Source organism: Mustela nivalis, assembly GCF_964662115.1.
Source record: "Mustela nivalis genome assembly, chromosome: 2".
NCBI lineage: Eukaryota > Metazoa > Chordata > Mammalia > Carnivora > Mustelidae > Mustela > Mustela nivalis.
Window position 1 is genome coordinate 78,676,307 of NC_139021.1, and position 26,849 is coordinate 78,703,155.

The 26,849-nt window shown below is 42.3% G+C and overlaps 1 protein-coding gene across 2 annotated transcripts in view; it reads left to right on the forward strand.

The window, feature by feature from the left end:
• The first annotated feature begins 1,091 nt into the window (after window positions 1–1,091).
• The window catches only part of CA8 (carbonic anhydrase 8), an 88,113-nt gene continuing 62,355 nt past the window's right edge, over window positions 1,092–26,849 (forward strand). Inside the window, exons 1-3 of one of the 2 annotated variants that reach the window (XM_082719372.1) lie at window positions 1,092–1,518; window positions 2,720–2,911; window positions 14,493–14,617. In XM_082719372.1, the coding sequence (XP_082575498.1) occupies window positions 1,419–1,518; window positions 2,720–2,911; window positions 14,493–14,617 (417 nt within the window). In that variant the 5' untranslated portion in view covers window positions 1,092–1,418. The remainder of the gene's footprint in view (window positions 1,519–2,719; window positions 2,912–14,492; window positions 14,618–26,849) is intronic. The other variant, XM_082719371.1, reaches the window with a different exon arrangement.

Below are 26,849 nucleotides of genomic sequence, written 5' to 3' on the forward strand. Positions count from 1 at the left end.
TCCAGAAAGTGTCAGAATTGATTGACTTAGGCCCCCCCACCCTCAATCTCAATCCACTTTCTGGAGTAGTTTCTAATAACCTGTTAAATGCCTTTTTTACATAGTAGAGGGCTGAGCAGCCAGTGAATGCTAGGAGCACAGAACATGAAAATCCCCAGAAGGAGCCTCTCCATCCTATGAGGAATGAAGCATTCATAAAGATGAGATGATTTAAGAACCGGCAATTCAAACTGCTAACAGACGTTGCGGTACGTGCACTGGGCTTATAAAAACATATTCTGCTTGAGGTCCAAATCTGAGCCTCTAAAAACGCGGAGTTAACCTGGTCAGGGGTTATAAACTGGGGCTTTTAAAACGCATTGAAACACAGGGCTCTTAGGGCATTAAGTCTTTGGGAAGCATGTTTTAGAGGTAACAATGCTACCTCTTTAGATCAGGAAAGTTCTGTTTGTTATGCAATGTGTGCTTTTCATTATTTACACGATTTCATTAGGCGTTTGGGAGCTGTGTACAGGTCAAGCTGTTCCAGCAGCAGCACCCCAGACTCTGAAACTAAAACCAAATACCCTTTCTTTATTGCTTGTAATTGCCTTTGAGATAATTTTTTGGGGGGGGGAAATCCCCAAATCATATCTGTTTATCTCGATTGAAACATTTTTGTCTTATGTGTTTTAGGAACTACAAGTTCCTTGGAAATTTTTCCATTTCAACTTTCCACCGTCCTTTAAGGACGACGATAAAGTAAATAGCCAATAATAAAAATTCAGAGTGGGAAACTTCTTACGGTCTTCCCAGCCGTGTCCTTTACGCATAGCTATTAATCTCTCTCCTTCCTGAAACCCCCACCTCCGCTTTTTTTTTTTTCTTTTTCTTTTTGTATTTCCTGCAGTAAAGCCGAAAGTAAATAAGGTAGAAAGCCCCGGGTCTAGGGCCTACACACGGGGGTCCTTGGGCGACTCGCGGGCTTCTGGAAGGTAAGCGTGGGAGAGCCGGCAGTAGGGAGCGCACCCCACAGGTAGGGCATCCGGGCTTCCGCAGTTTCCCTGGTGGGGCCGGTAGCTCCAGGTCCTTTTCCTGCTGGCCGCGGAGCGAAGGGGGCGGATCCTCCCGTACCAGACACGCCCCGGTCGGGTTTATAACCCGCCGACTGCCGCTCCTGGAGCTACGGCTCGCGTCGCGCTCCGCCGGGACTCGGGGCGCGCGCGCTCCCCGCCCCGGCCGCCCGAAAACTCCGGCCCAGCCCGCGCCCGCCTCGCGCCCGCACGCGCGCTCACACCCCCACGCGCGCGCTCACACCCCCACGGACTTCTGGTCGGCCTCCCACCTCCACGCGCGCCCACTCCCACTCCTGCCCGCTTCTCTGTTGCCCCGCGGGCTCCGCGGGCGAGAGCGCCGAGGGGACCCACGGCCTTTTCCCCATGGCTGACCTGAGCTTCATCGAAGATTCCGTCGCCTTCCCGGAGAAGGAGGAGGATGAAGAGGAGGAGGAGGAGGGGGTGGAGTGGGGCTACGAAGAAGGTAACCGGCCGCGAGTCGGGCGGGCTGTCCGAGGTCCCGCGCCCCGCCGCGTGCGCGTCCTGCCGAGTGGCTGCCGAGTGGCTGCGGCTCTCGCGCGCGCCCTGCACCGCCGCGGCCCCTCTTTCCCACGTGCGTCTCTGTCGCTTTCCCGCTCCCCAGGCCCGACTGGGGGCCGAAGTGGCTCCAGGCAGAGCGAGAGTGCCCGCCGCCTGCGCGCGTCAGGGCGCCGGTCGGTCCTGCCGGGCAGCAGTTGGCACTTGCGGCCACGCGGAGGGCCAGCCTTGCGCGGCGCCTCTAACCCCTGTGTGCACCGAGTGCCGGCGGGGAGCTGCGTTGCATTTTACTCAGCACCTTGGGCCCCCAGTCTTACCGAAACTGCTCGGTTCTTGCTTGCTGTGAGGACCCTGCGGGGAGAAAGCCTTCTCGCCGCTAGTCTTTCCGTGAAGGATGCGAACGGTGTTCAATTCTTGCTAAAGAAGTCCTAAATTTCTAGCCTAATCAGCGGGCTTGGTCGGAAGGGGTTGACTTTTTAAAAAAGTTTTGTTGGCTGCATTTATCCCAGAAGATGGAAATAGATTTGACCGCTGAAGCTGATGGTGAAACAAATGGGGAATTTTAACTTTATGAAATTTTAACTTTATGAAACATGCCAAGAGAATATATATATATATATATATATATATATATATATATTGTAGGACAAGAGCGGTGTGGGTATATGAGGATATGCCCACTTCTCTACTGCTGTGTTTGCATTTCTGAGGAGAGGGGTTTATTCACTAGCGTTAGATTTATGGTGTTTGGCTCTCCTCAAGCAAGTTCAGAAGTTCAGGTATTTCTCAGGGACTGCATGTATTGAACTAATGAGCAGAGGAAATTTTTGTGGAACTCTTGATTCGTTTTCAATCACTTCGAGGTGACCTAAATTTCCTAGAGTTACATATTATTATATATATGTGGACGAAGACAGAATATTTTGTTAGTACAGTACTTTGTATATGATATTTGATAGCATCAAATCATTGAAAATATGAGCGCAGAAATTCGTACACCTTTACCATATTTTCATCTGTAGAGAAACAATAGTCATAATCTTAATAATGTCAAGGATCATAAACAGTGTCTAAATCAGCTTTTACATGTTGAATTTTATTGGAACTTTTTAATAACCTGTTCTAAATTTGCTTTATTTTGTGCTTAGGTGTTGAGTGGGGCTTGGTGTTTCCTGATGCTAATGGGGAATACCAGTCCCCCATTAATTTAAACTCAAGAGAAGCTAGATATGACCCCTCACTGCTGGATGTCCGCCTCTCCCCAAATTATGTGGTCTGCCGGGACTGCGAAGTCACCAACGATGGACATACTATTCAGGTTATCCTGAAGTCAAAATCAGGTATATTAGAAGATGCTTTTGCATGCCTTTGTAAATTAGAAGTTCTTATAGGCTACTGAGCTGATTTGGCTTCTATGACTTTAAAGGTAGAATTAACCATAGTACCATTATCAGATAGCTTACTATACTATAAAATGCTATTTTTTTGGGTGGGGATTGATTTCTAAAAAATTTTTGAGAAGCTAAAAGGATGAAATTATGGAGATGGTAGTTTGGTTTTTCTGTGTTACATGATATTACTGAAACAACCTTAGTTGATCAACTTAAACTTTGTGGGATTTATGGAAAAGCATGTGCATGTGTCCTAATCTGCATTTTGTCCTAAATCGTTCTTTAGCTTAATTCATCCAGAAAATTGTAATTCTCTGTTTTATTGCTTTGTAAAACTAAAGATGAAGATTTATTGCCATAATATGGGATTTGAGATAGACTTCTCAAATTAATTTTCTCTACTATATTAATGTGGCAAGAATTTTAATAACTATCAAAAACATCCTCTAAACTTAGTAAAAGATTTGAATGACCAGAACTCTTGTTTGTATTTACTTATTTATAACTCTTCCTCTCCCCTTTGAATCTGTTTGAGGTAGATTTGAAATGTTTTATGGAAAAGGTGTTAGAAATTATCAAGGAAATTGGCTTAAATGTAGGGGAGATGAAAGAAGAATTTTTAATAAAATTAGCATTAATACTATCCTTTCCTTAGTGAATAGCTGTATTTCTTTCTTGGAAAGAATATAAAATTAGAGTATGTTGAAATACTAGGAAGTACTAATGAGCAGAGATCACCTGTACTCAAAATTAATTCTGAATCAATAATCTCATATTTCAAACCTTAAAGTCTTTAGGTTTATTATATGACAGGGCAGGCATTGATTTCCAACTATGGAATCTTTGTTTTAAAACTTACTGTGACTGTTCCTGAACTTTAATTTAGAACCTATGAGCTAGTCATAGGTTCATGTAGTCTTCCTTGATGATCTGACTTGGGTCAAAGTATGGGCATCATCCCAAACAGATTCTCGGTGTTACATGTGGTCAAAGAGAGACAGCTTCAGATGGAAATTTGAACTTAAATAAAACTTTTTTTGGGGAGTGGCTATCTATGAAGGACATTAGGTATTATTTTTAAACTGCACAGTAAAATTATTAAGTGCTGACTGTCATGGTTTGTAAAAAGCATATTAATGTAATATATGTGTATTGGTATGTTGAGATGTCTTTGTGTTTCTGGAGATAAACATTTATATATCTATAGAACAAAAATGCATTTCACATCAGGCACAGCGGTCAGTGCATATGGGTTGCATACAAATGCTAAGACTGTTCTCGAGGATTCATAGTTTAGTGAAGAGTCAGTCATTTAAAGTATTAGTATAAAGATGTTATGGAAGAGTTATGAAATCTGGAAGCATGGAGAAATGACTGAGTACGAACACTCTCTGCTCTAAGATCCAACTTACTTGATCAAATTGAATTTAACATTTCCTTCTGGTACCTTCTCAAATATTGATGATTTCCCTTGCCCCGCTCACTCATCCCCAAAACAGAGACTATTAAGCAGTGCCTTGACTCTCTAACCAAAAGGTTTTCCCTTGCACTCCAGTCCCTCCCTCCTTCATCCCTGACCAGCAGGGGTGAGCTCTCTGTCTGTCCTAGCCTAATCTGAGTACACATGTTCCAGACCCCTTACTCCTGCCCCCTTGGAGAGTTTGCTCCTTTAGAAGCCCTGTCTCTTTTCTGCTGCTGGAATAATGTCTTCTTTGTTGTTTCTGCCTTTTTCTGTATTTCTCAAACTTAAAATACAAGGGGCAAAAAAAATACCATGTGTGGACCATTTTTTTTCCCAGTTTTTTTTTTTTTGAAGATTTTGTTTATTTATTTGACAGAGAGAGAGACCACAAGTAGGCAGAGAGGCAGGCAGAGGGAGAGGGATAAGCAGACTCCCTGTTGAGCAGAGAACTCAATGCAGGGCTTGATCCCAGGACCCTGAGATCATGACCTGAGCCGAAGACAGAGGCTTACCCCACAGAGCCACCCAAGTACCCCCTTTTTTAGGATATTTAAGCTTCTCAAAGGAGCAGTCTGCAAGCCCCAAGCACATTATCCTTCATTTATTTAGTCAAGGGTTATCTTTATCAAAATAGGATATACAATTTGACTGGTGCTATATGTTGTTTCTCTCTGCCCTTGGGAGACCCCATACCCCACCTTAAACTTTTTGCCTTGGTGACAATCACTTTGAACTCTTAGCTACTTCTCCTGTCTCCATCCCTCACAGGTATGTTCATAGGGTCCTGCTTTGACATGTGAGATATCTGTGAACTCTCTGCTACGGAAAATGAGGCTGGTCTCTAACTACCCTCCCCCATTATGGTTTGCCCCTCTTTTGTCCCTGTATACTTAAATTACAATTAAAAAATTTATTTATTTAACAGACAGAGATCACAAGTAGGCAGAGAGGCAGGCAGACAGAGAGGAGGAAGCAGGCTCCCCGCCAAGCAGAGAGGCCGATGCGGGGCTTGATCCCAGGACCCTGGGACCATGAACAGAGCTGAAGGCAGAGGCCTAACCCGCTGAGCCACCCACGCACCCCAACAATTTCTTTTTTTTTAATTTTAAAAAATTTTTAAAAAGATTTTATTTATTAATTTATTTGACAGAGAAAGATAGAGAGATCACAAGCAGGCAAAGAGGCAGGCAGAGAGAGCCCCCGCTGAGCAGAGAGCCTGATATATCAGGGGCTCGATCCCAGGACCCTGAGATCATGACCTGAGCCGAAGGCAGCCACTTAACCCACTGAGCCACCCAGGTGCCCCCCTCCCAACAATTTCTTTTTAAAAGATTTTATTTATTTATTTGAAAGAGAGGAGAGATTGAGAGAGAGAGAGAGCATGAGAAGGGGAAGGTCAGAGGGAGAAGCAGACCCCCTGCTGAGCAGGGAGCCTGATGCGGGACTCAATCCTGGGACTCCAGGATCATGACCTGAGCTGAAGGCAGTCGTTCAGCCAGCTGAGCCACCCAGGCACCCTTACAATTTTTCTTTAAATTAGTACTCAGTATTTTTATCATTATGGCCATGTAGTTGTTGTTTCCAGCTGAGACTACAATCTATTTCCTTTACTGAACAATGTGGTGTTTTTCTCCCCTGGAGTTAATGCATTTTTGTTTATTTAATTTCTTTATCTGTCATGATTTTATTTCCAGGCTCTGAGCGATGGCAGAGCTCCATCGAGAAGTCCTTGCCTCCCTCCCTCACCTTGGTCTTTCCCCTGTCCCTGTGGAGGCCTCTCCCTTCTCCTGCTTTATCTCTAGGCCTGCCCTCTAGCCATCACCCGCAGCTCCTGGACCTTACGCCCACGAGGTCCCTTTGCTTCTCTCTCCTGTGCAAGCCCATGTTTCCTGGATGCTGTCGGCCACTTTTGAGGTTGATCCCTTATGTCAGGAGTTTCTTGGTTTATTCCCTCCTATAGTCCGTCTTCCAGTAACTTCCTGAGAAGGAGGGCATGTGAGGGCTCATGGTTGGCTACCTTGTATGTTTCTGTGGTGCGCGCTTGGTGGGCTTTTGGATGATTGTGTCTTCCATTTCTTAGAAATTTTCTTACATGAGGTAATTGATACATTTTCTGTTTTTCCTTTATTTTCTTCTTTCATAACTCCTCTGTTTTTGTCTTTTTTTCTGCTTCTCGGTGGATTTCCTCAACTTACATCTTCTAGTCTTCCCATTAAACTTTTGCTTTCTGTTCTAACTTCTAAAAAAGTTGTGCTTATACTACTTTTCTTAGTCATTCAAGTACAGCTTCTGCTGTTTATTTCCTAAGTGCAGAGTCTTTCTCCATTGTTTTCCGTCCGTCTGTCTGTCTTTCTTTCTTTCTTTTTTTCCTGTTCTATGTCTCTGTTTATTCTGGGTTCTTTTATTTATTTGGTCTCTTTTAGATGGGAGTTTTTCTCCAAAGTCTACTTATCTTTGGCTCTTTGTTCATATTTAGGGATGGGTCTAAAAATTGGATTAGAAGCTCTGTGCACGTGGACAGGGATTGCTATCTGGTGGGCATCACAGTAATGTGATTATGTAAGGATCTGGCCATGTTGTAGAAGGAACTTTTGTTGGTTTATCCAGTTTTCTGGGGAAAGGGATGTGGTGGCTCACTCCTGGTTGTCAACATTCTGGTTGTTGACCCCCAGGCCAAAGAGTCAAACAAGAGTAGTACTTTTGTTAACAGTTGATGAACCTGTGTTGACACATCATGATCACCTAAAACTTAGAGTTTAAATCAGGGTTCCCTCTTGGTGTTGTACATTCTGTGTGCTTCCACAAATGTGTAATTACATGTCTCCACCATTATACTGTCCTACAGAATAGTTCCATCATCTTAAAAATCCTCTGTGCTCTACCTACTCTTCCCTTCCTCTCTCCATCTGGCAACCATTGATCTTTTTTACCATCACCATAGTTTTGCATTTTTCAGAATGTCGTACAGTTAGAAGCATACGTTGACTTCTTTCACTTAGCAATAGGCTTTGGTTTCTTTTACCGGTTTTCTCTGGTTTGCCAGGTGCAGGTGGCAATCTTTGTTTTACCTTCTGCAAAGTGTTGCCTGCTTTGGGTCAGGCAAATAGAAATCAGGCTCCCAAGCTGCCCTTGGAAGATTTCAGTGGTGGATTGTGTGAGATAGGTACACCAGAAGAGGTGATTTTTGGCTGCCATTTTGAGGGGAGGATGGGCAGAGGCGGTAGCATTGGCAGTGATCACTGAAGCATGAAGAGCATTGGGATGGGGAAGATTGGAATATATGGGAAGAGAGGGCAATAAGCAAAAAGGATGCAGCTGTGGGAAGGTCTGGACCTTGGATGAGGGAAAGAGAATCCTGAAGTGTATGTGGAAGAAAAGGTTGATTCATGGAAAATGAGGTTAATATATACATCAAGAGGCTGTGTTGGAGCAAGCTCATGAGGGGTTCTGAACCAAATCCTAAAGAGTATAATCTTTTTTTTTTTCTTCTGTAAAATATGTTTCAGGAAAATTCACCAGGCCATACAGAGTAAGATGGGATCTGGGAGAGAGTGGGAGCGGCTGTGTTGGCAGTGCCAGTGGAAAGGCAGGGAGGGTACAGGGACGTCTCTGAGATGCCATCCACAGAAAGTCGGCGATGGGGTGTGTGGACCAGCGCCGAGGAGGAAACCATTGGAGGGATGCCCCGGGATGGAGCCCCTGTGACTGGACCACGCTTTGGGTCCTGTCACTGTGCTTCTGCCTCTGCTCTGAGCATATTTCGAGGTGACAGAGTGCCTCCTGACATGGAGTTGAGCCAAGCATCACATTCTGGGTCCTGTTATCTCCTGGAGTTTGGAGAGTGTTATGAAGGCTGCCGCATCCATCATTTAATTTCTCTGTCAAACTGGTGAATCATTGTAGTACAGGAATCTCCATGGTTAGTGTGCACAAATGAAAATCAGACATATTGCAGTGGTATAAAGAGTAGCTTAAGCATAAAAATATAACTGTAGATTTCTAGCCTCAGTGGTTGAATAGTTAAGTCCTGACAAAGTGTGAGACTGGCCAAGCTTCTGCAATAGAACATCATTCCATCTGACTGCAAGCTGTGTGTTAAGGGTAATGACATTTTTAATGGACCATTGGTATGGGAGAAATTGCTAATCAGAATAGGTCATTTGTGTCCTTTGTTGTAACTTATTATAGAAACCCTAATTAGACAGTTCTACCTCTGGGTCTTTTATAATTCTCAATATTAAATTTAGGCTAGATTACTTTTATTATTAAATCATACTTTTTTTTTTTTCCAAAAACATGACTTTTTTTTATAGTGCTTCTTAATAGCCTTGCTGATTTAAAGATGGGGTTGTCAAAAACATCTTAAAATTGTCTTCACTTAGACAGTGGCTCTGTATTGTTTACTTATATGAGATGTCAGGGTTGAATTTCTTTATGATTGACCTGTTAGCAAACTTTGGGGGTCTTGCATTACTTGGACAGTTGTCTTAATCTGCTTCCCTTTGCTTATGCAGACCCAGGCTGACTGGCCTCCTCCCCGTACTGTCCATGTTGCCCCCACTCTTAAGAACTGATGATATTCATTCTTTTTTTTTTTAAGATTTTATTTGTTTATTTGACAGAGAGAGATCACAAGTAGGCAGAGAAGCAGGCAGAGAGAGAGGGGGAAGAAGGCTCCCTGCTGAGCAGAGAGCCTGATGTGGGGCTTGATCCCAGGACCCTGAGATTATGACCTGAGCTGAAGGCAGAGGCTTAACCCACTGAGCCACCCAGGCACCCCGATATTCATTCTTTAATATAAAGTGAAACTGTAGGTTAGAAGGTAAAGGGAGTAAAATAATTATTGCTTTCAAGATTTCAAATGCTTTTTAGAAGAACTAATTTATACTCTTCTTGCAATGTTTTGCGAATACGTTTTGGATTCCTTAAAAGTCAAACTGAGACCCGTTGAGAATGAACTGTTTGGGTCTAGATCCATTGGGGGACACAGCAGTTAACAGCTTCCCTCTGTGCTGGGGACACAGCAGGGCTGGGGAGGACTCTGTCTCCAGACCTCACTATCTGTGCCTGAATTATAACAGTCAGCTGGTCAGGCTTGCTCTTTGCTGGTCCACTGTTCACAAAGGTATGGAAGTAATATTTTACTAGTCTTCTACTTAAAAGCGATTGGTGATTCCCTCCATAATAACCTCCCAGTTCATAGGCATAGCCTACAGTTCCCGTCCTGGTGCTCACATCTTGGGAGCCTAACCTTTATTCTCCTGGAGTAGACTCGGTCCTTTCTTGTTCCCTTCTCTCTGCTTGGAATGCTCTTACTCAATTTTCTTTGCTTCCTCTTCCAGACTCTGCTTAGTGATCTCCTCTTTAAAGTTTTTTTCTGACTTTCTGATGCCCCCTTGGTTCTGGCATGGCCCTTGCTGGGTGCCTTTCCTGCATCTCACGTTTAAATGGGAGCATTGTTTCTTAAGCACTGAGAATACCCCTCCGGCATGAGACTGTGTCCTCCTTTTTACATCCTTTGGGGGGCAACACAGGGCTGGGCAAGGAGTCCATCTTAAAAGGCGAGTTGAACTCAAATGAGGGAGGCTAAGCCTTTGAACTCTCTGGCAAATTCGTTTTCTGCAGTGGCTTATGGAAGCTTAGCTAGATTTAGGTAAATGCATATATATCATGCCTTTATGGGTTTCTCAGATTTTGCAGAGGTTTCTGAGAGGAACTCTTTTTATATGTACAAGCATAATAGCTGTGCCTGTTAAAGAGCATTAAAGAAAAAGCAGCTAGTGGCAATGGCATCAGTTTATTTTCTATTTCTGCAAGTGTGTTATTCTAAGGAAATGCAGGGTGTCATCAGTGGGACTCTCACATTGTTTCATTGTAATTTTATTGAACATAATGACATCACAACTGATAAATCTGCCACATGGTGACAAAATGTCACTTAGCAAAATTTGATATTCATAAATATAGGAAAAGTGTACCCCTTTTGGTATGAGTAGTTTCCTTATTAAAAAAATAAGCTGGGAAAAAGGAGAATAATGCTTTAAGAGGATGTTGCCAAGTGGGTAAAACAGAGAGACTATTTATTTTTAGTCTATCAATGCTAGCATTCTTAGGGGATGAACAGGTAATGCTTTTAGCCAGCCCCTCATAAAATTCTTAATTCAGTATTCTGTTATTTTTTATGGCTTTGTACAGCCATGTGATTTGAGTGTGGTTTAACTTTGGATTATTCATCTGCAGCAAGAGTGACTGGTACCTAGGGCCTTGGCTGATGGCTGGAAGCTGTGTCCTTGTCATTTCTTCCTGGGAACCAGGCCCCGGCTGAATGCTTCCCTTCTTGGTGTTTATTTTCAACCTGATAGAGTGTAAGACCTGTGAGGGTCTTATTTCATGATGATTTTATTGAACATAATGGCATCACAGCTAACAAATCTGCCAGGGGCTGACCACATACCGCTCAGCAAAGCACTGACCTCCATAAATGGGTGAATTTTCATTTCCCTCTAACAAAACGTAAGATTCTCAAGGGTAGTGAATTCTGTCGGTTTTAGCAGAGTCGGTGTATCTTAAGCATTTAATGTGGTCCCTGGTATAAAAATATTAGTCGAAGGGATGAGTAAATGAAGCCCTGTGGGCTTGGAGCTGGTCCCCGTCCACACATAAACTGGTGCCGTTTGAGTTTCTAGGGCATTTAAAATAGCAGCTCTGTCCTCAAGTTCTAAGCTGAAGGCTTGGTTCTTAGGAAAGAAATCCTGGGCATCCATCAGATGGGCGTTGTATTTTGGTGCCCTGAATTCACTGTCAAGGTCACTTATCTCCGTTTTTAGAGGAAAGCCTTGGTAGACGGCGCTTCCTAGGCTCAGAAATACCACGCCCTTGTGTGTGCACATACCCTAGGAAGAAGTTTGGGGGAAAGATTTTATAAATCCTCTTTTCTGGGCTACATGAGCTTCCTGGCACAATGCTGCCCTTTCTTTTTCCTCTGTAGCATGGAGTTAAGCCTTCTCTAAGACAGTTTCCACCTTCTGTTGAAAGTAGTGTTAGGGGCGCCCCTGAATGGCTTGGTCAGTTAAGCGGTGACCTTTGGCTCCATTCATGATCCTGGGGTGCTGGGATCCGGTCCCACACCTGGCTCCCCACTTAGTGGGGGGCCTGCTTCTTCCTCTCCTCCCTGCTGTGCTCTCTCTTCACTATCTCCGTCTTTATCTCTCTCAAATAAATAAATCTTTTTAAAAAAGTGTTAAAAAAAAAAGATAGTAGATAGTAAAGTGTTAGGGAACTGGCTCCCACCCCTCAGATCAGGCTCTCACTGCCCTGGTGAGGGGTGTTTTGGAGTTCTGGTGATGAGGGCCGGAGTGTGGCCTGGTATGTCAAAAGAAGCTATCCCCCATGTATTCTTTTTGGTATGGGAGGGGGGTACATTCCACCTTTGGGAGTGGGTACAGTCCAGACTTCCTTCCTGGTTTTTCTTAAGACCAACATCGGGCAGCCAGGGGGAAAGGAGCGATTTTTGAGGTTATGCCCAAACTGGGGCATGGCTGGTTGGAATACAAGGGTTTCATCCACAGCGTGGGTGCTTGTTGGAGAAGATGCCCTGCACTTGCTCTGCCGTTTGGGATAGCTGGAAACCTTTGTGATCCACGTGTTTACATTTTTTAAAAATTGTTTTGCGAAATAGGATGAGGTGTAGTACTCAAAGGGTGGACTGCAGTTTAGAAATCCAGGCTTAAAGAACTCACCGGTTTTTTTAGTTCCAGCTCACAGACGCAGAGATGTGGATTTCCCTGTCCTGTCTCAGTGTGAGACGTGGGTCAGAAGGTCCGAGTTCCAGGCTCCTGGAGCTAGCTAGCTGGGTGCCTGGGGCACATCACACTTCACCTGTCCCAGTTACGCTTTCTCGACCCTGTTCATTGGGAAGGTGATACGGACTGACCCCTCCAGTTTTTGTTTTTGTTTTTGTTTTTTTTAAGATTTATTTATTTCACGGAAGAAAGAGAGAGAATAAGCAGAAGGGGCCAGGAGAGGGACAATCTCAAGCAGACTCCACACTGAGCACGGAGCCTGATGCGGTGCTTGACACGGGGCTTGATCTCATGACCCTGAGCTCACAACCCGAGGTGAAACCAGGAGTTGGACGCTTAACTGACTGGGCCACCCAGGTGCCTCTACAATTTGTTGTACAACTTACAAGACCAGACATGAAGAAAACATAAAAACCATGTGAGATAGTATCGTCCTAAAGGTCATGGGTCTCACTTCTTTTCCGCCGGAAAGGAAAATTATAATTGTGTTTTGCCGCTGCTGCTCTTTTTCTTCTTTGAGCTGGCAAAAAGCATAGAACCAAATGCATAGGGTGCTTTTCGTAAGGACTTCATGACTTTCATTTGTGCGGGAGCCTCCCGTCTCCATCTGTTTTCCCTCTCTGTCTTTGTTTTCCCTTTGCTCTTCTTTCTAATTTATGCCTTCTGGCTGGATGACAGGTACTTGATGTAAGAAGCCTTAAATTCTTTTGGAACAAGTAATTAGATGATGAACCAGGCAAACAAATAAATATTGCTGCACCAATTCCCTTTTCTCTCCACTGAGGTTTAGGGTACGGATGGACAGCGGGCCTGTCCCTCTGTGTGGCACTCAGCTCTGGGCACTACTGTTCCTCCACAAGCTGGCCCAAGTGTGAATGCTCCTTTCTTTCAGGGACTGCTTCTTGGGAGAGGAGATAAATGTTGTCAACTTCTTGACTAAAAAAACTTTTAATTCTTAGCTGATATCACTTAGAATAATGGTTTTTTTAAGAAGATTTTATTTATTTATTTTAGAGAGAGAGAGAAAATATGAGCAGGAGGGCTGAGGGAGAGGGAGAGAGAGAGCTCATCTCAGGCAGACTCCATGCTAAGTGGGGAACCCAATACGGGGCTGGATCCCAGGACCCTGAGATTAGGACCTGCCCTGAAACCAAGAGTCGGACGCTTAACCAACTGTGCCACCCAGGTGCACCTATAATTGACAGTTTTTATAGGAAAAATATGGACAGTCTTTATTTGTGTCAAAATTGGTCATTTGTGATGAATAAAGTTTTCCTCTACAACGTCAGGGTGTGTTTAAACTAAGGAAAGTGTTTTGTTGTTTCAAGACCGGTTCTTACATAGGTGTATTTTTCATCATCCTTTAGAGTGCTCCTGTTTGGGACAAAGTTCTGGGTCCTATCCAGAAATGAGAAATAGAGACCGGGCCCTGTGAAACAAATGTTAGTATTTTTCCCCCAAATGTTAACATTTTAAAGGTTTTTAAGTTTTATTTTATTATTTATTTATTTATTTGACAGAGATCACAAGTAGGCAGAGAGGCAGGCAGAGAGGACGGGGGAGAAACAGGCTCCATGCTGAGCAGAGAGCCCGATGCGGGGCTTGATCCCAGGACCCTGAGATCGAGACCTGAGCTGAAGGTAGAAACTTAACCCACTGAGCCACCCAGGTGCCCCAAAATTTTAAATCATGTTAATATTTTATTATAATTTTACTTCACTTGCATTTCTGTGGTATTACATTGTAAATAGCTTTTTAAGTGTGATTTTGTTGTCAAAAAATCACATTGGTGTAAACATTCTTTTAATAGGTAATTTTATTAGCTTGTACTTACTCTCTAAGTTGACAGTATGGTACAAAAGGGTGATCTGTAAACAAGATATAAATGATCGATTGGTCGGTAGCAAAGTACTGGTCAGTGTGAGACGCAAACCCTGTCCTTGTCTCCTGAGCAGTGCTAAGTGCGAGTCTCAGGGAGAATAGGTAATCTGTGTTTTCTTTGTCTACTCCTTTACCTGAAACACACAGGAAGTTGATGGGATGCAATATTACCATGTATTTTATAGTCTTTGAACGGTCTCAGTGTGATAGTGTAAATGCTTCCCCCAGTTAGAATATATTTCTCATTTTGGCTATCTGAATTTAATTTATAGAACTCATGAGAGCTTTCTGGCAAAAAATGTCCCCCGTGTTTATGCTACAGTGTTCTACTGTACTGATGAATATGTTTTCTGTTAATTAAACAGAACTTACTTTCTTTTTTCAGTTCTATCAGGAGGTCCATTGCCTCAAGGGCATGAATTTGAACTGTATGAAGTTAGATTTCATTGGGGGCGAGAAAACCAGCGTGGTTCTGAGCACACAGTTAATTTCAAAGCCTTTCCCATGGAGGTAAGAATAACAAATCATCTTGTAAAACTCTTATTGTTCATGTAAAATATTCAGCGACTTACTGAGAATGGTTGAGTCTAGAAGTAGGTGTATACCATTTAAATTTTATCAATTTATAGTAAAATAACAAAGCACTTAAGAAAGTGTATGCTTGGGCAGCAAATGGCATTTACCATCAACTTTGGTGAGCTTGGAGAGTGCACACAGGTGATTGACTATAAAGGTAATTTACACTACTAGGTTTCATTTCGGTATTGTTACTGTTCTAAAAATTCTGCTGCCTTTGCAAATTCAGTAAGTCATTTTTGTAGATGCTACAAATAGATGATAAACTGAAAACTAGCAGAGTTAGAGAAACCTCAACATTAGTCAAAAGTCTGGTTTGCCTCTGATTGAAATTGGTAAGTTGGATTTATTCACCCCAGGCAATTAGAGAGAGAGAGATTTTTAAAGAGTCATTCTTTTGTCTGAAGAAGTCCCTTTTTACTTCCCTTAGTCAATTCCTACTCTTTTTCCAACTTAGTTGAAGTATTATTTCTTTCATGGGACATTTTCTGAGTCCATTCCCTAAGCAGAATACATTGCTCCCTCTTCTGTGTGCCCAGTGAACTTAATAGATTGTTGCCATGGCACTCCTTGACTGTGAACTTTAGTGTCTGCGGCGTCTTTCTCACTGATTCCGTGGGTTCCTGTTATGGACCAAAATGTTGGTGCCTCCCCCACCCCCCAGTTGTATGTTGAATATGATGGAATTAGGAGGTGGGGCCTTTGGGATGTAATTAGGATTAGATTGAGGTCTCCAGGGTGGAGTCCTCATGAATGGAATTAGTGTCCTTATGAGAGTCCAGAGAGAACTTGCTCTTCCCTGCTCATTGCCATGTGAGGGCAGACAAGAAGATGGCTGCCTAAAAATCCAGGAAGTGGGTCATCACCAGATGTCAGTTCTGCCAGCCTCTTGATCTTGGATCATTCAATCTCTGGAACTGTGAGAAATAAATGTTGTGTAAGCCACTCCAGCGGTAGTCGTTTGTCATAATGACTTAACGTTGACTAAGATAGTTCCTGAAGAAAAGTCTCCCCCTCATCTTCTCTTTACACCCGTCATTTAGTCCACTGCTGGATACATCAGAGACAGCCCATGTTGGTGAACTTCAGACAATGTTGCCATTGGTCCAGGTCTTATTTCTGTGTTTTCCTATAAGGACCCCCAGATGTCTCCAGAAAATAGCATGTCAGTGGCACATAACAGTATATTTTGGAGGCTGCTGGGGTGTCAGTCTTCCTTCTCTGTTGTTGCCAACTGCCCGTACCCTTAGGTATGGTATTGAAGATGGCTAGATTCTGTGTCTAGTCCCACTTCAGTGACTGGAAATCACTGCTGTATAATTCCTATTATTGATACATTTATTTCACAGAATCAAGGTAGAGGAAGTATTTCTCCATATTTAATTGTAATTTTTAAAATGTGCCTTAGGAATCTCAGGGTATGCCTTTCATTAAAAAAGACTCAAATGCCTTTTTTTTTTTTTTTTTTTTTTTAAGATTTTACTTATTTATTTGAGAGAGAAGAGAGCATGAACAGGGGCAAGGGAGAAGGAGGCTTCCCATTGAGGAGAGAGCCTGAGGAGGGACTCGATTCCAGGACCCTGGGATCATGACCTGAGCCAAAGGCAGCTGCTTAAGTGACTGAGCCACCAACGCATCTCAATACTTGAGTCTTAAAAGTTAAATATTTAAGTGTTTGAAGGAGGATGGTGAAGGGAAGATGGTTGTAGTAAGCTGCAGATCACCTGAGTATGTGACTATGGCCTTGTGGCTGTGATTAAGACCTTGACGGGGAAGATCAGGTCTTCGTATGTTACCATCCTAGGGACTTTTTTTCTCAGTACCTACAGACATCATCTCCCCTCTGCTGCGTGAATACGGTTCTGCCTTGTCTCTGTGTCATGTCTGGCTACTGCACTGTCCTCACCCACCATGACAAGGAAAAGCACACACCAGGAGGCATCAGAGAGGAAAGTGGACACAAAACAGTCCAAAACAGCTGGACCTGCAGGGTAGCAGAGGGCAGAGTCAGGGACTGGGAGACACGGACGGGCAGGGCTGCTTTGGGTTTAAAGGACTGTTTCATCATTTCCTCTCAACCAGTTTTCAAAGACCCACTTGTACTATAAAAAATTGGGGGAGAGATGGGAGTAACTGGATAGGCAACAGCTTCCGGATGAAAATTTAGCGGCCCTGCTTGCGACATGCAGAATTTATAGCTTTGGGAATGCTTAATTAGATTAAACGAGTCAGTGGTCTGAGCTTTTTGTTCTGTGGTCAAATAGAATTTCCAGGCCACATGTTCAGACTGGTCCTGTTACTTGGTGGCATTTTAACTGCTCTGGTCCATTAAACACAGGTAATGGTTTGTTTTGAGTGAAGATGAAATTCTGATAGGCTTTGTTTCTGCAGAAATATTTATATTTGGGATAATGGAATTACTGGCTGTAATTTTTCCAAAATAGGTGATGAATAATATTTATACTCTTTGTTATCCCAGATTATCTCTGATTCTGTCCTAGAGAAAATACTTGTATCATCAGCTGATGTTTGTTTAGTGCTCTGTCCCGCTGAGTTGCATAAGTGTAGGGGGCTGTGCAGAAGTAGAGGGAGCGATCTATAGGCCACGTTTTTTCTGTTTTATTTTGTTTTGCTTTGTTTTAATGGAGGCTGTGAATACTGAGCTGGGTTTTATTTTTTTTAAAGATTTTATTTGTTATTAGAGTGAGCGAGAGAGAGCATGAGCAGTGGGGAGGGGCAGAGAGAGAGGGAGAAGCAGGCACCCCACTGAGCGCAGAGCCCAATGCAGGGCTCACTTCCAGGACCCTGAGATCATGATGTGAGCTGAAAGCAAACGTTTAACTGACTGAGCCACCCAGGCGCCCCTGAGCTGGGTTTAAGGAGAGGATTCACGGCGTGTGCTGAAAGAGAGAAGGGGTAGACGCAGCGCAGACTAAGTCCAGGAGGGAATGAGAAGGCTTACATGGAGACAGGCAGGTAACTTGCCACTGGTTCTCTGGCCCTGAATTGTCCTCAAGGGCCGCCTTAGAGACAAGGGCCACCTTGCCAGTAGAATAGCGGAGAGTGAGGGGATCAGGTAGGTACCTTCTTGGGTATGTGATTTAAAAAAGTTTTAAGACCCTTTCCATCTTTTATTTACATTTCAGGACTAACTTTAATTTCTAAATCGCATATGTATACATAATTTGTTTTTAAGGATTTATTTGTTTATTGGAGGGAGGAGGGGCGGGGAAGAGAGACTCTTCAGCAGACTCCATGCTGAGCGTGGAGCCCGGTGCTGTGCTCAGTTCCACCTTCCTGAGATCATGACCTGAGCTGAAACCAAGAGTCAGAAACTTAACCGGTTGGGCCGCCCAGGTGCCCCAACAGATTTCATTTGTATCGATTTCACTTACACTTAAATTGACGGCTTACTAAACCCTATAAACAAATATTCATCATGTCCATTACGTGTAACACAGGAATGGCTTTTACCAGAAATTCATCAACCTCCCTCAACTCTTTAAAATTATAAATACAGTAAAAACAACCCAGAATATATTTTTGTTACTACTAGTAGCCAGCACCCACATCATTTAAAAAATTAGCAGTTTATGATTTTAAACAATTTAAATGGCAACCCTAAGCTAAGCAAGATGGATAAAGCAGGCCATTTCTGTTTTTTCTTTTTGCAGTTTTCAGTTTTGAGAAACACACGAGTTTCCATGGCATCTGACGTTCTCACTATGCTTTCATCCTCTAAACCTGAATTCTATTATTAATACTGCAGATTTATGCTTACATGACAGCGCCTTAGCAAGAGCAAAACAAATTGTACTGCGTTTTTCTTCCTGTTACTTGAAAGCCTAAGGGGCGTGCATGTATTAACTATATTCTTACAAATGTCTTGAGTCCTGTCTACCAGCTGGAATTCCTTCACTTAGTGTGTGGATCTTTTGCATCCTGATGTTTAATCAAGAAAGCAGCAGCAGTAGAAGGTTGTTGATTTAAGAGAAGTCTGAGATCCAGTCTAATTAATTCCTGTGTGTTTGTCCTTCTGGTTGCATCCACCATACCACTGAAGTTATTTGCTCCATTCTTGTTTAATTTTTGTTACAAATCTAACTGATAGAAGAATTTCTGAGTATTTATGTTCACATTCAACTTTTCAGGCTGTATATTCTGTTTCTGTCACTTGTCTGAGAAGACTGTCATCAGGTTCTTTGTGACTTGGAGGTAGCCTAACTTTGTGTTCTGTGTAACTCTTGGAAATTATGATTAATCTTTATACATGAATTGCTACTTTCATACTGATATGGAAGAATGCTTCACAGGCATTTAGATTTTATGTGGGAGCAATAAAATAAAAAAAAATTAGGGGTGCCTGGGTGGCTCAGTCGGTTAAGCATCAGACTCTTGATTTCGGCTCAAGTCATGATCTTGGGGTTGTGGGATCAAGCCCCAAGTTGGGCTCTGTGCTCAGCACTGAGTCTGCTTGGATTTATCCTCCCACCCCCGGCCCCAATAAATAAATCTTTAAAAGAAATTAGAGGATGGGGAAACCAGTAGTGTGGTCAAGTTTTATTTTTTCCGAATAAGAACATACTAACTGTGCTGTCCCCATCATTTTATAGAGAGATCATCTTTACTAGCTAAATGTAGGAAGGATACAGTTTCAGGATAAACATAGACCTGTAACTTGAACAGATTCTAGCATTAAGAAACTCAGTATGTTAGTTCTGTTTTCTCATTTCACTGTAGGTGAATGAAAGTCATGGGCACTGGTCCTGCCCATAGACCAGCAGGAGATCCTGCATGGTGGGTCTGACTTTCTTGCTCTGTGGGCCTAAAAGTTTATAATTTGAGAGTGGATTACCACAAAAGAGGATATTGTAAGACAGATTCTTATCTTTATATTACATATTTAAAGAGCAGTCATTGGTCTGCATACTCTGAAAGGGCTTGGCGTTAACTGAGCCACCCACATACCTGCGGTTTATGGGAAGTTGAATGGTTTAGGTAAATATTTAAAGAAAAGAAAAAGTAAGTTTGATTGTGCAGAGCTGGATTCTTCAGTTGTGAAGAGTCTTGGCCTTGGTTGCAAAAGAGGTCAACAGAACCGGGTGAACCGTGCATCTCATAATAATAGTGGCAGTCCTGACTATTGCATTCCCCACCCTCCAAGCCACCAGGTCTTCCAGGGATCCTGTATTTTTCTTTCCTTGTCAGTGTCTGCCATTTAAATTTTCTTTCAGGAAAAAATGGTCTGGCCTTTTGATTTGCCGCCTCCCAGGTCATTTGCGCATTTGCCTGACTGAAAGACATCTATCGTGTGTTCGTTTATCTTAATACTCTGGGGAGATACCAGGAAGAGTTTGCCTAGGTAACAGTGAAATGAGGATCATTTCAAGTTACACTGTTTCCATGGATAGCTCAAGTAGAGCTTCATGTTTGTGAAATCACTTCCAAATTAGAGGCTTCCACGGACTTTGCTTGACTTCAGTGACAGAACATGATGAGGTTAGATCTATGAGATATACAATCATTATTATTATTTATTAAATAAGATACACAATCTGTTTTCAAAAGGAGGCTTTAAGCTCACCCAGTGCAAACTCTTTTTTTTTTTTTTTTAAAGATCTTATTTATTTATTTGACCGACAGAGCTCACAAGTAGGCAGAGAGGCAGGCAGAGAGAGAGAGAGAGAGAGAGAGGATGCAGGCTCCCTGCTGAAGCAGAGAGCCCGATGCGGGGCTCGATCCCCGGACCCTGGGATCATGACCAGAGCTGAAGGCAGGGGCTTTAACCCACTGAGCCACCCAGGCGCCCCCAAACTCCTTTTTAACACAGGAAAAATTGGAAGCTCCAAAAGGTTAAGGGTTACATGGTAACTTACAGGAAGCCATAATGTATATGGCCTGGGTAGAGAAGGGGATATTTTGCTTAATTAAGTATTCCATTTAAGAAAGAATTACCCTTTAATGTTGGTCCTTTCTCTAATTGGCTAGATTGAAAGAGGTAACATAACAGTCCCTACCTCCCCCACACACCCCTGTGAGGGTCTTTTCTGTCTGCATGCACCCATATTCAGAGGCGGGCATGTCCTAGCTTGTATAGGATTATCGTGAAGCTGTGTGGCATGGGACCCTGGCTTTTCAGGATGTGAGGACAAAACTCAGTGGCTTCATGAGGTTGCGAGACCATGGTGTCATGAAGGTGGAATCCTTGCTGTTCCCTGGGGACTGGGGTGGGTTTAATGGATTGTGTAGCTCCCCCATTTTGCCAGTTTGCTCACCAAGGTCTGGAGAAGGAGGAGACTAGCTCAGGGTTGTGTACCTAGGAAGTGACAGTGGCGACACAAGATCTGTGAATTGATTTCTCTAAGGGGTGCTTCCCCCCCCCCCTTCACTTTCCAAAGCTAATTCTTACTGGGAAAATCAACAGTAGTGTTGAGATTTTATTTGCCATGGTAGTTAATACTTCGGATTGAGGCTACTTTAGGAGAAGAAAAGGGAAGGCAAGTTATCACTGATGATAACTAAAGGAAATGATTCAAAATTTGAGTGTTCAGTTTCTTTTGATCAGAAAAAGGAACAAACCGTCAATAAAATGATTATTATGATTATAATTTGGCCTCTTGGGCTCTTCCATGGGGCTAGTAAATTGAGCCTCATGGAAAGACAGATGGATTTAGAACTTTGTGCTGTGGCCTTTCTGTGGTCATAGTTGCAGAAACTGCCTCTCACATCCAGGTTAAAAACAACAACAACAACAACAAATTTTATGTTTCCTGAATTCTGATGAACACTTGCGTTTTTACTCTGTAAAAAACACAGTTCCTGCTTTGATTTAACATGTTTATTTTTTCATTTATGAAAATGTATTTAGTGTTAGAAACTGCACAGTTTACTGAATAGAAAATAAATTATAGTGTTGAACAAACAAATGTTCTTCTAGCTGTACCACATGATGTGCCAATCTACCATTCCACTTAGAAGTGTAGAAGGCCAGCTCGACCTTTGAATAGTCCTTGAGCCTACCTTTGATTTTATATTTTTTAGTATATTTTTTTTTTTTGGTAGATTATTCTTTGTTCTTCTTTGAAGATGTGTAACATGTTTTTGGCAATCTAAATTTGAAAGAATCCTTTATATGTATACTTTTACAATGTAATGAACATTTATAGAAAATGAAAACTTGTTTTTATAAATGAATATGATATGTAATTAATTCATAGGAGGTTACAGACTTGCAGCTAGAAAATATTTTTAAATTGGGTTTTAAAAGATCTAAATTCTACAATAGAATATATCCCCTTAATATGTCTCCCGATAGGGGCACCTGGATGGCTCAGTTGGGGAAGCTTCTAACTCTTGATTTTGTCTCAGGTTCTGATCTCAGGGTCATGTGAGATCCCTGTGTCGTTAGGATTCTCTTTGTCTGTCTCCCTCTGTCCCTTTCCCATTCTGTAAAAAAATAGTCTTCAGACGAAAAATAGACTCTGATTTAAATAAGTCAAGCAGAGAGAGTCAATTATCATATGATTTCACTTACATGTGGAGCATAAGGAATAACATGGAAGACACAGAGATGGCGAAGGGAAGTGAGTTGGGGGAAATTGTGGGGGGAGACAAACCATGAGAGATTGTGGACTCTGAGAGACAAACTGGGGGTTTTGGAGGGAAGGGGGTGGGGAGTTGGGTGAGCCTGGTGGGGGGTATTAAGGAGGGCACGTATTGCATGGAACACTGGATGGGGTGCATAAACAATGAATTTTGGAACACTGAAAACAAAATAAAATAAAATTAAAAAGTAAATGTATAGTCTGTAACTAAGTGGCCATCTTTAAAACAACTCACTTTCATCTGTTCATTCATTTGTCCGTCGGTTGTTCATCCATCCAGCCATCCATCCATCCACGCATCCTCCCATCTAATCACATGTTTCTTGGGAGTCCACTGCTCAGGCTCCGGGCTAAGTGATAACAGATCCAACAGTGAGGGGAAAAGACAACCAGTGGGGTTTATTACAACCGAATGCAGTTTATGCGAGTCGTCTCCTCCCCTCCTTTCCCCTAAACTGATCAACGTTTAAATCAAGTGTTTTCATGGCAGTTAAAGGGCCTTATCCCCTCTGCCCCGTCTATGCAGTATGCAGACTCTGGCTGTCAGAAGCTGATTAGAGGAAGGTTTTGAAGACACTTGTTAGAAAGCAAATACATTATTTGAGATGTAATAATTGTCAACCAGACAATTTATAGAGTCCTGTGTGAAAGGCTCTGTGTTAGGTGTAAACCCTTCTACAGGATTAATTTAACTGCAGTAAAATTAGGCTTGGTGAGACACCAGATAGGAAACTTTTAATGCTGAGGGGAAAGTTAGGAAAGGTCTAGGTCCTGGAAAGCTGCTGGAGAACCCAGGCCGTTTACCAGTCCCAATGTGTGGGGGAGGGGTCAGAGTGCTCGGATTGGTGAGAATTCAGGCTGGGAAACAAAACTAGAACGGAGATCCCAGCCCTGTGACCTTGAGCAAGCAAGTAAACTTTTTTAAAAAAGATTTTATTTATTTATTTGACAGAGAGATAGAGAAAGCACAGAAAGCACAAGGAAGTAGAGCTGCAGGCAGAGGGAGAGAGAGAAGCAGTCTCTCTGCTGAGAAGCTCTTGGCTGAGGAGAGACCCCGATGCGGGGTTTGATCCCAGGAATCATGACCTGACGCAAAGGCAGCCGCTTAACCAACTGAGCCACCCAGACACCCCAAGCTAGTCAACTTCTTACAGCCCCAATGGTCCTACGGAAAGGGCTCAAAGCTAGCTCAGAGGTTGGCAAGGAATAAACCTTTTTCTATATTACAAAGGTATCATTATTCCTTTTATGTTATTCCTATGAATAGGAAGAGATGTGGGGACATCAAAGGGGTGATTATAGTTGTGATGATAAAAACCTAGTGAAAGGGAGTGAGGGGAAACAAAATGATTTTTTTTTTTCTGGTTGGTTTTTTTTTTGTTACTAACAGAATATGAATGAAGAAAAAACTTAAAAGTCTTTTCGTTTTCTTTAAAACCCCTGTTCCCTTTATTTAAATATATTATCCTCCATAAGTTTAGTCAATATGGTATTTCCTGAGACATTTTTTTATGATTATTACGTGTGTATATGCAGTAGAATTTATACCATCAGCTTATTTTGCAGTGAAAATCAACTAAATATTTCCTGTGTAAGATAGTTAAGTAATGGCATGATAAAACTTCTAATCAAACAAAAGAATATTAAGAGATTTTTAACTCCGTAAGACCTTAATTAGTATAAAAGCTATGTAAGTTTGTTTTGTTCTTCTTTAGCTCATTGTGCTTGCTTTGTCTCTTGTTGACTCTCTCTCTCTCAAAAAAATAGATAAAATCTTTAAAAAAAAAAAAAAAAGAGTGACCACTTAAAATGGTGCAGTGATGTTGGTAGGATAATTGTACCTTGGCCACAGCTTTGCTGTGCTTGTATGCATTTTTTTCTTTTAGCTTCTTAGGGTGATGCACAACAAGAGCTCACTATGGAATCCTAGAGCGACATGCCAGGAGCCCCGTGGGAAACTGGAATATTTGGTGTCCTGGTTTTCCAGGAGAGCCCCTGTTCTGGTGACCGGCACTGTCAGTCAGGAGAACTGCACTGATTGAGGCTCACCATGGTATTTGCTGTGGGACTGATGTGTAGCCATTTAAGCTCCTTCCTTTGCTGGTACCTCAGGATAATACAGTTGCACCTGCCCTTATGAAACTTAGGGAGAGACTATAAAAATTAATGGTGTAATATTGGAGGTGCCAGCCACTAAATGTCTCCTGTGGTGGTTTAAACAGAATCTGGTATTCACTGGAAGTACTTTTGTGAAGGCATTTCAAGGGCATAATTAGGTGCATTTGATGTAAATGTTGTAATTTATGACAGTATAGTTGTTTTGGGTTTTTTTAATTTTAGAAGCCTTGGATAGAAAAGAAATCCAGATTTTAAACTGTTGAATGTAAACATTAGATATAGAAGGAAGACATTAATGCTTATAAGAGCTGACAGAGTGAAAGACCCATTTTTCATCAATTAATATTTTCACTTGGGGACCCTGAGGCAAGTATGTTCTCCAAACCCAGCTTAACACGTAGTGGAACTGATTTCTTTGGCTCCAGAGTTAAGGTAGTTGTCACGAACATTACTTGATGAGTTCTCTAAATTGTTGAGTTCTCTGAGGAGAGCCATAAACCGATCCCTTTATCCTGCCTGCGTTTTGAACAAATTAGGAAATATTAGGAAATAGGCATTATTAGAGTCATCATTACAGAGAACCAAACACCACCTATATGAGGACTAGAATGACAGTGGAAACCTAGCTTAGTGTTGGAGAGAAAAGGCTCTGCCCGCTCAGTTGTAGGTAAGGTAGAGGCCTGTGAGGGAGAGCAGAGCGGATCCTGGTGGGGGAGGGGCCGGGTAGGGTTTAGAGAACCTGCTCTCAGAGAGCAGGTAGCTCAAATTTCAAGAGGAATAAAAAAGAGGAGGAGTTAGTTGAAAGAGTGTAGAGGAAGGCCAGTCCTGTTTAGGGAAAATCCCTCTTTATAGGAGCCCGGAACAGGGAAGAGGCATTTCCTCTTAACAAGATAAGAGTCTTCAGAATTCTCCCGTGTACCTTTTAAAATTCGATGGCACTAGATGCTAGCAAGAGACCAACTATGTTTAGGAATCAGTGGAGGAAGTTCTGTTTTCTTTTATTGCAGGTTTATTCATTTTAACCATTTGGGATCAAATCCCCTTGTTGTTTGCTGCTCCCTTGGACCAAAGACAATCACACAGTTTCCCACTTTCTAGAAGGAGCTGGGAGATGGAGCGAGCAAAGATTTTGGTGCATGTGAAGGATTATTATTTTTTTCTAATTTACTTGGGTGGATTTTCGCCCAATGCAGCATCTTAGTGTGGGCCAGTCACTGTTGAAACCAAAGCCATAATTGCATTTACATATATAAATAACTGTTTCCCTTTTCAAAAATGGTGAGCTAGGTCCAGGGCTTAAATTATTAATCCTACTCAAAATTTGGGTCGTACAGTGCTGGAACTATTTTGCAATAATTTTTAAGAACAAATGTCACTTAATCCACCCTGTCACAGAGAACAAACATTACAGATTTTTATCAGCAGGCATTGTTTCTCATTAACTTATCAGCCCTGACGTACTTTAATGGTGCTCCCAATCTTGCTATTTTCCAGCTGAGCTAGGCCTTGCTGTGTGGGTCAGTGGCTTGGGTCTAGCATTAAGGAATGTTTGTTAGCTTTTCCTCAGCTGAGCTCCAGTGGGTTACCTCCTTTGAGGTTTTCCCTTCTAGAGGCTGTCTTCCCCATGAACAAGTAAAAGGAAAGCTATGACTGGATTTTGAATCAAGCAAAATGGTGGTGTGGTGCATACCATTCAATTAGCATGCATTCGTTAAGGATCTATATTTAAAGCCAAACCCTGTGAGATACACAACACATAAGACAACAGCGTTTGTGTTTAATGATTCTGTAGTATGGTTGGAAGAGGTGGAATTAACGTAAAAACATGTGAAGAGATAACAGTTGGAGGGTTAGATGTAAAACAATTTAAAACACATTCTCTGAGTCCAGCAGAAATCCACCCAGGTGGCCCATAATAGCCATTTTTAAGAGGTCTGTCACCCTGTTGGGAATATGACCTCTTCCTTTTTTGTATAGGACCTTCTTCTAGACCTGGATTATTTTGCATTTATTGTCCTATATCAGCACCACACACAGCAACAAATACATAGTAGCTGCTGGACTCAGAGAAAGCTGTGGAAAAGAATGGATTTTGGAGCTGGGCCTTGACAATCTGGTAAAATAAAAACGATACGGAAAAGGAAGAGGTGGACGCAAGATGTGTCGTAAAGGACAAGCGTGATAAGGTTTGGTGAGTGATTTGAAAAGGCCAGTGTGCTGAGAAATGGAACTTGAGTAATGGAAATAGTGGTGGGATAATTAATAGGAAAATGAGAGAATCAGGAAGTGAGGTACACAGTAGGGAGAGGCTGATGAATTTGGGTTAATGAATGATGCTGTTTTTTTTTTTAGTATATGTGCTGCCGAAGCGATCACAAATGATGCTGTTTTAACAAGCATCACTTTACTCAATTACATCGGTACTGTTAGTAATCCCAGGACAC